This window comes from Papaver somniferum, chromosome 2 (genome assembly GCF_003573695.1).
Source record: "Papaver somniferum cultivar HN1 chromosome 2, ASM357369v1, whole genome shotgun sequence".
Classification (NCBI taxonomy): domain Eukaryota; kingdom Viridiplantae; phylum Streptophyta; class Magnoliopsida; order Ranunculales; family Papaveraceae; genus Papaver; species Papaver somniferum.
Window position 1 is genome coordinate 119,456,614 of NC_039359.1, and position 9,127 is coordinate 119,465,740.

A 9,127-nucleotide genomic window follows, 5' to 3' on the forward strand; every position below is an offset into this window, starting at 1 on the left:
GCATATTCGGTAGGAATTGATCCATCTTATTTTCCGAATGTTTGTTATTCGGTGGCTAGGTACTTAGTTGTATTTCCGATTATATATAATCGGAAATATTTTTTGATATTACTACTGAATATACAGGCCAGAAAAACTATAGGTTACTGAACTCCAAATGACGCATATTCGGTAGGAAATGATCCATATCTATTTCCGAATGTTGGTATTCGGTGGATAGGTACTTAGTTTTATTTCCGATTATATATAATCGGAAATAATGTTTGGAAATTACTACCGAATATACACAATCTATTTACTAAAACTTGATTTCTTATGTATATAGGCATGGATCTATGACCACTTCCCTATCCTGAAGTTGGCCGGAGAGAACCCGGGGTGGTGCAAAGGTACTCCTAGAGGAACAAAGTATATATTTGAAGACAACCGTTCTAGGACAAAGCAGCAGTTGATTCGCATGAGGGAGATTTTGGACCAATTGAAGGCCTCGGACGTATGCTTTGATCCATACAAGGAAGATCGAGCCAGTGGGCATATAAATTTTCGGTCGGACTTGTCCATTTATTTTGGACCATTGTGGCACCCCACAGGATATGTGATGTATAACCCCTCTAGGGTGATGCGACAACACGGGTATATACAACAACAACCTCTGGAGAAAATGGGGGATTACTACAAATTGGAGTTGGAGTTGTGCTCTTCTAGTGGTGATAATCTTACAATTGTTCACACAGGCCCACCTACTGTTCTTGATAACTGGATAAGAGGAATGACTTCATTATCGACACTGGTAGACGAACCAACCGAGGTGATGAAATTTCTCCAGACTATATGAGTTGGTATAACAAGGTATCACATCCTTTGGTTATCCGTGAAATCAAATCCAACACTACTGCGGCGGGTTCAAGTTATAATTGTATCATCAAAGACAAACCAGCTGGTTATGATAGACTGGTGCGTGTTCTTATATTTTTGTTCATTTTATATTATTCCTATAAATCTTAGGTAATTACCGTTTGATGTTATGTCATTACGTATAAAAAACAGGTGAATAGGTTCAAGCGTGTTTCCAAAATGTTAACTGCATGCTTGAAGAGCGGAGATCCCATGCCAGCTGAGAAGATCAAAGAGGCTAGAGATCTAGTTGATAATATGGATAACGAAGATTATGCTGCCCAGTTTGGGGAGAAAGTCACGAAGAGGCATCAGCCCAAGGTGGCAGTATCAAAGACGGGTAAAAGAACTCGAGCTTCATCGAGCGCTGAAGCTGCTCCAACTGAAGGTGCTCAAACCCGTGGTCGTGCAGGACTGGGAGGTAGTCACGGTCGTAAAGTAAAGAAGAGCAGATAAATGACAATGATTTTTTTGTACATTCGGAAATTTGTTTGGGTAACTAAGTTAGACAAGTTCAAATGACAATGATTTGTGTGGTATATTCGGAAGTTTTGGTAACTAATTTAACTCCGATTATTTCAAAGACAAAATTTGAAAAGTATAAGTTTTTCCAAATTCTGATTTTTGGGCCATCGTACATTCAACTTTACAAAAAATATCCTCCGAATATCACAAGTTCAAAACAAACCACGCCATGGCTCCAGGTGGTTCCAAGGGCCAATATTGAAGGTTAGACATCCCATATTCGGAAGTTTTGGTAACTAATTTAACTCCGATTATTTCAAAGACAAAATTTGAAAAGTATAAGTTTTTCCAAATTCTGATTTTTGGGCCATCGTACATTCGGAACTTTACAAAAAATATCCTCCGAATATCACAAGTTCAAAACAAACCACGCCATGGCTCCAGGTGGTTCCAAGGGCCAATATTGAAGGTTAGACATCCCATATTCGGAAGTTTTGGTAACTAATTTAACTCCGATTATTTCAAAGACAAAATTTGAAAAGTATAAGTTTTTCCAAATTCTGATTTTTGGGCCATCGTACATTCGGAACTTTACAAAAAATATCCTCCGAATATCACAAGTTCAAAACAAACCACGCCATGGCTCCAGGTGGTTCCAAGGGCCAATATTGAAGGTTAGACATCCCATATTCGGAAGTTTTGGTAACTAATTTAACGTCCGATTATTTCAAAGACAAAATTTGAAAAGTATAAGTTTTTCCAAATTCTGATTTTTGGGCCATCGTACATTCGGAACTTTACAAAAAAATTATCCTCCGAATATCACAAGTACAAAAAAAATTGTTTCCTGGAACCAAACAACACCATAATCGGAAAGAAATTTGACTCATAACATAACCGAATATTACAATCGGTAGGTTGTTTAACAAAATAATCTACCGATTTCGTATAATCGGCTAGTTTTTTATTAATAATACTCCGATTACATCCATTACATAAAGTTCAAACGGCCTTAACCTTACAATTTCGTCAAAAGCACCTAAATCCATACTCCTAATTGACCATAAAAATATTAAAACAGATCATAACTTCCAGTGACCATAGAAATTGTCCCTCTTGATTTTGTAGCATCCTTCATGTTCAAATCGTTTCCCGTAGAGGTCCACATACCGGCGATCCGCAAGATTTCTCTGAAATTACGAATGAGTAACAAGTTAGTACTAACTTTTGTTAATGTGAATTGGAGTTACAGAGATACTTACTCGTTTTTCATACGTCCACCAAGGAAAAGCGTTCCTAACAAACCGTTCCTCATCTTCAAGTTTGTCAATCTCCTTATCTAGCGCATTCTTTCTCATCTTAATGTCATTGGATGATCTTCGAATTCGACTACCATCTAAGGCCTCAAATACCATTAAGATACGGTTCCATATCTGCTCTTCGGATTCCGATTTGTGGAGCTTGTGAACAAGATCATGAGTAGTTACCACAACCCACGCTCTATAAATAGCACAATCTTCTTCTTCGGCAAAAGCAATATCCATGTTTTTTGTTATGAAAATTAAAACTGAAGAGAGGAAAGAGTTTGGTGCAATTGGGGTGATAGATATGAGTTTCTTTATATAGGTTTAGGGTCCAACGGCTCTTTTTGTTTTTCCCAAAAACTCCAACGGCTAATTTGACGAAAGTTGAATGTGGAGAAACCAATAATCGGTAGGTATTGGATTTAGCATATCTACCGATTATGGTAGCTTTCAAAATTTGAATTTGCGGCAACTTATAATCGGTAGGTTTTGTAATATATTTAACTCCCGATTAATGCTGAATCCAAAACACGAACCAAGAAATACTGCACCTCGTATAATCGGAAGAATGTGAACGATTTTGGCTTCCGATTGCATTCGGAGGGTAACAATGTTATCATATCCTCCGAATATATAAGGGTAATTTCGCCATTACGAATTACGCGAGATAAGGACTGGCTACATTTTCCCTTTGGGTGACCTTTTTTGTTTTATTATTGGCCCCTAAATTTTTTTGAGTGACCCCTAAAAACGCCAGGATTGTTTGACTCACCCAACAAAGTAAAAAATGTTATTAATATTTTGAGAAATTTTATCTTCATTTTTCGATAGTAATTAAGTAGGGCAATATCTAGGGGCCAGCTACAAACGTGTTGCAAACATAGCGAACATAGAGCATGGCCAAAAAAAAGTAGTAGAATCCAAATATCCCACAGTATCCAACAGTGTATAATACGACAAACAGCTCCAAAACAAATGCGTGGTGAAGTGGACTGGACTAGTCATTCGGTTCTTGGTTGGAGTAAAGGAAAATCCTGAAAATACATGCCGGCCTTGGAACTCTAATTATCAAAGAAAACTACAAGTAGCAAAGAATTTATTCACATCATTTCTTGTCTCCTCACTGGCTTTCTTTCTCAATTTTAATTCTGATCATCATCCATTAATTTCATCAAATTCAAGATTCTCAACATTTAATGTTCTACATTTCTGATCAGCATAGAAAGATTGGACTATAGTCTATATATAGAGAGACAAAAAAGTAGAGTTAATGCCAACATAAATTTCCATTTAACACTATCTTGTACAGATTCATAGCATAGATTATCTATAAATTTCAACCCCAATTCATTTCTTCACCATCTCTCTAGAAATCACTTGTAATCTTGTCTGTTGAAATGGAGCTTGTTGAAAGTAGTTTTTCTGTGGTGTTGTTAACAATCGTATTAGGTGGTATCATAGGTGGTTTATATGGATTAGTCAAGAAAGCAAATGAGTGGTATTATGGAAGGAGCTTAGGTGATAAGAGGTTTTTACTTCCTCCAGGTGATATGGGTTTACCAATTTTTGGCAATATGTTTTCTTTTCTGCGTGCTTTCAAGTCTGGTAATCCTGATCGCTTCATCTCCAACTTTGTTAAGAGGTATCATCCATTCTCTACTACTCTCTACAAGTTTATTATCAGAATATAATAAGGTTATCAAAGAAGAATGTTTTCAGAGTATTTTAAATTTATTAATCCTGGGTGTACAAAAATATAACTAATCAGATGCACAGAATCTAAATTGTTAATTACTATACAAACCCATAACTATATTAGTTCTACAAGTAGAAAAAATAGGAGACAGCTTTAAAAGAACAGCAGTCTAAATAGCAACCACAGTTTCTAAATGGAGAAAAAAAGATCTTTTATAAGTAGAGGGGGTTTCATTTCATACTACACATGTTGTTGCTAAAAACTCTAACAGTGACACCCATCTTATTATCAGGGGAGGAGAGGTGGGTGTGCAATTGCACCCCCTCAAATGTCAGCTCCCAAGCCTAATTTGAACTAATTTCCCATTTTTAGTCATTTTAACCCTCTTGCACCCCTTAAAATATGTGATCCTGGCTGCGCCCCTGCTTATTATTGTTCTGTCAATCCAACCCTGATCATTTCCTCCAATATAAATCATCAGCATTACTTCTGAGGGATTCAGTCTTGTGTGGGTTTTAGAAATCTTGTTTTCCTTAGAACTATAATCAACTAATCATATAATTAGGTTGTTATTCAGAAAGAGAAAGAACCCCATTCTAGATAAATCATACTACTACAAGAACAAGAATCAATTCTCTATCTAACTTTTCTTTGTTCGTGTTCCAACTTAGTGGACTCATACTATTGCTGTAGCGGCTATAGCCTATATAGCATCTCCTCTTAAGACTTGCATTTTATTTTCCAAACCTATTCATCATAAAATGTATTGGCCACATCCACTTTTCCATATGCTAGTGGTAGTGGAATTCACTCTACTCTCAAAAAATGAAAGACAAGTGGATTTTACGGATTTAACTGTGAGTTTGATTGTTTATTTTCTTTGCATATATTTTTCGTTTATTTAAAAAATAATTCAAGTAGTACATTCCAGTGAAGATTTAGAGTTCTTCAGATGAGAATTGTTTTTCTGTAATTTCAAATTAAATGCACAAAGAAAAGGAGACAAAATTTTTGTTGGGTATTGGAGATGCGAAAGTAACATTACAAAAACTGAAAATAGACAGTTTTGTTTGAATACTCTTGGAAAAGAGAAACTTGAAGCTGATTTCATAAGATCGATAGTAGGTTAATAAAATATATCACTATCCAACAAAGCCAGCTGAAAATGATATTTTAAGTTCTTTTATTTGACACTTGGATTCTATTCGGTCAACCCCATGAAGTAAAAGTCAAAACCAGGTCAGAATAAGCAAGAGTCCACCAGACTTCAAAATGTGGTCAGAACCAAATAAAGGATTCATGACCGGATTTCTGGTTGACTATTTTCTTAAAGAGTTCACAGGACCTAAATGCATTATGATTGTTTGATGTATTTTCAGGTATAATAGGATTGGGATGTACAAGGCATACATGTTTGGTAGTCCAACTATTTTGATCACAACACCAGAAACATGTAGGCAAGTTTTGATGGATGAAGAACGTTTTAAGCCTGGTTGGCCTAAAGCAGCTAATGAATTGATGGGAAGAAAATCATTTATAGCGATTCCTTATGAAGAGCACAAGCGATTACGTCGCATTACCGCTGCTCCTGTCAATGGTCACGAAGCACTATCCGTATACCTTACTTATATTGAGGAAACTGTTATATCAACATTAGATAAATGGTCCAATATGGGGGAAATAGAGTTCTTAACCCATTTGAGAAAGCTTACATTTAGGATTATTACTTATATTTTCCTTAGCTCGGAGGGTAATCCAGTCGTGGAAGCTCTAGAAAAGGAGTATACACACCTGAATTATGGAGTAAGAGCTATGGCCATTAACTATCCAGGTTTTGCTTACTACAAAGCCTTAAAGGTAAATATTTGCAACTTGTTGTATGCTTATGTTTGCGGTTCCACGTTCATGTCATGTGTAGTTAACTAGTAGATACTTTTATCATTTGTTTTCAGGCTAGAAAGAAGCTAGTTGTTATTCTTCAAACTGTTTTGGATGAAAGAAGGGAGAGGAGGGCAAGATTAGGAGAGTCTCCAAAGAAAGATATGATGGATAATTTAATAAATGTTGAAGATGAAAAAGGCATAAAGCTGACGGATGAAGATATCATTGATATTTTAATTATGTACTTAAATGCTGGCCATGAATCTTCTGGTCATATCACAATGTGGGCTACTGCCTTCTTACAAGCAAATCCTGAATGTTTCAAAAAAGCTAAGGTAATCTATAACTAATCCAAACAAGCTTTCATGTTTCCTAATTCAAATTTGTGTCCATAAAGAATTAAGTTACTTATTTTTTATGTTGATTAACTGAAATTTATGGTTGCAGGCCGAACAAGAGGAGATAGTAAGAAACCGGTCTCCTGCACAGAAGGGATTAACACTTAAGGAAATTCGGCAAATGGATTATCTTTCTCAGGTATGCAACACAATGTAACTTTGAAATGTTTATCAACTTAACTTTGCAATTGGGACATTACGATACACAAATATATCTAAATGTTCATTTTTTTAGGTGGTCGATGAGACATTACGTGTTGTCAATATTTCATCGGTTGTTTTCCGTGAAGCACTTACAGACATCAAAATGAATGGTGTGTCCGAGTTTCTATAATCTCTCTTTACTGTTTCCCTTGTAAAGTAAAAATCACTTTTCTTATATGTTTCCGAAACAGGTTATTTGATACCCAAAGGTTGGAAAGTTCAGGTTTGGTTCAGGACTGTTCATATGGATCCTGAAGTTTACCCAAATCCAAAGGAGTTTAATCCATCTAGATGGGATGTAAGTAAAAGAACTGAAATTTCACTTTTGTATATTTAACCTATATGATCTACACCACTTTTCAAACTTATTTGCCGGTTGGTTAATTTTTTTTCTCTCTAGAATTACACACCGAAAGCAGGAACTTATCTTCCCTTTGGAGCTGGTAGTCGGTTATGCCCTGGGAACGATCTTGCTAAACTTGAGATCATGATATTCCTACACCACTTTATTCTTAATTATCAGTAAGTTTTTTGCATTGTAATATCAACTTTCTCATATTCTTGTTATCCTCCAAAAGCTTTTAGTTTATGGCTTTGACTAGCTCATTTGTTTCCTGTGACTAAAGATAATGGACCAAGAATACTTACTCCCATGTAATTTATGTTGCAGGCTTGAACGCACTAATCCGGATTGCAAATTGATGTATCTACCTCATCCAAGGCCAAAAGACAATTGTCTAGCAAGAGTTAGGAAGGTTTCCGTATAATGGGTTGATAATATGAATTGCCTGTATTTCAGAATGTCACTTCCATTGTGCATGTGCTTCTAGTGGTTTTTGAAGTAAGAACTTACTAGAGGATATAGTTTAATCCAAAAATCAATGGTTTCTCTCCAATGTTCACGAGTCAATTTTGTTTTATAGTTATAAAAATGCTGCAGAACTGGTTTCTTTGTAATTTTAGTTATGAAGCACAACCTGGGAATAAAACTTATTGTCCTTGTTTTCACCATTTACAGTGAAACTCTATAAACTGTTGGGACCGCCAGAATTTATTAATTAAGTAAAATATTAATTAACTGAATAAATTAATAAATATATAAATGATTATCAAGAAGAATAGCATGACTTGAATACAATCAAAAAATATTTCCAATATTTTGTATCCATGGAAAAGTATACTCGACGAGTATTTTAATAGCCCACGGCACGGATAATATCCCAGTAACAACAATGTGCAAGGGTAGTTAAACTCACACACAAACTAGATCAAAGTGCTCTGCAAATCGGTGATAAACTGAGTCAAACCGGTTTAATTTTTTCTTTTTTTCTGTAATCATTTTTCTCCCAATTTCATGAATATCTAGAGTCTGCATAGTTGCATCTAGGGGTGCACATACCCTACCCATACCCGCCAACCCTACCCTACCCGCCAGTTTTTTAACCGTATCCTATCCTATCCACTATTTGGCGGGTAGGGTGGCGGGTAAAGATTTTCTTAACCGCCAGTAAACGGGTAGGGTGGCGGGTATAGGACATATCCTACCCACCCTACCTAGAAGTGCACATACCCTACTCCTACCCGCCAACCCTACCCTACCCGCCAGTTTTTTAACCGTATCCTACCCTATCCATTATTTGGCGGGTAGGGTGACGGGTAAAGATTTTCTTAACCGCCGGTAAACGGGTAGGGTGGCGGGTATAGGCCATATCCTACCCACCCTACCCGTTGTGCAGCCCTAGTTGCATCAACATGGTTACACTCATTTGATCTTTATTTCTCCGTTCCTATTGATTTGTTTATTTTTATTTGTATTTTTATCTTTTGCAGTTTGTTCTAATGGTTGCTTCTTTATTTCCCGATATGCGTTTGCAGTTTTTATTATCCCTAATGACTTTTGCTAATATTTATCTTGTGATTATAGCTTTTGCTGAGCTAGTCTTCAAGCTTTTGCTTACAGGATTAGGGGTCATGGATTTCATTGCTTTTGCTAAAGATGCTTTGTGTAAGATGTCTCGGATCCAGCTCAGTTCCTTCAGAAACGTTTCAACCTCATCCCGCCTCAATCAATTTTCAAAAAAATTCAAATTCAAAAAAGTGAATTGCATGAGCAGTCTAATTTTTAAGTACTCGAAAACCTTATTCTCATAAACACCTTATAACAGTTTTATGGAAGAATATTGATCATCACTTTTTGAAGGTAATGGAAGAAGGTAATACTGGCAATGTTATTGATCTGGTAGAAAAATTCAAGAAAGTTACCCTGGAGCTAGGCAATATTAATG

At 36.1% G+C, this 9,127-nt stretch overlaps 1 protein-coding gene across 1 annotated transcript; it reads left to right on the forward strand.

The window, feature by feature from the left end:
• Nucleotides 1–3,707: 3,707 nt before the first annotated feature.
• Nucleotides 3,708–7,920, forward strand: LOC113348949 (ent-kaurenoic acid oxidase 1-like). Its single transcript, XM_026592864.1, has 8 exons — nucleotides 3,708–4,305; nucleotides 5,739–6,216; nucleotides 6,312–6,575; nucleotides 6,688–6,777; nucleotides 6,874–6,952; nucleotides 7,034–7,140; nucleotides 7,243–7,364; nucleotides 7,513–7,920. The coding sequence occupies exons 1-8, from the start codon at nucleotides 4,061–4,063 to the stop codon at nucleotides 7,607–7,609; spliced, it is 1,482 nt and encodes a 493-aa protein (XP_026448649.1). The 5' UTR covers nucleotides 3,708–4,060; the 3' UTR covers nucleotides 7,610–7,920.
• Nucleotides 7,921–9,127: the final 1,207 nt, after the last annotated feature.

Coding starts and splice junctions, on each gene's coding strand:
- LOC113348949 (XM_026592864.1), top strand. CDS start 4,061: ATGGAGCTTGTTGAAAGTAGTTTTTCTGTGGTGTTGTTAACAATCGTA. Junction 4,306..5,738: donor ATCTCCAACTTTGTTAAGAG/GTATCATCCATT, acceptor ATGTATTTTCAG/GTATAATAGGATTGGGATGT. Junction 6,217..6,311: donor CTTACTACAAAGCCTTAAAG/GTAAATATTTGC, acceptor ATTTGTTTTCAG/GCTAGAAAGAAGCTAGTTGT.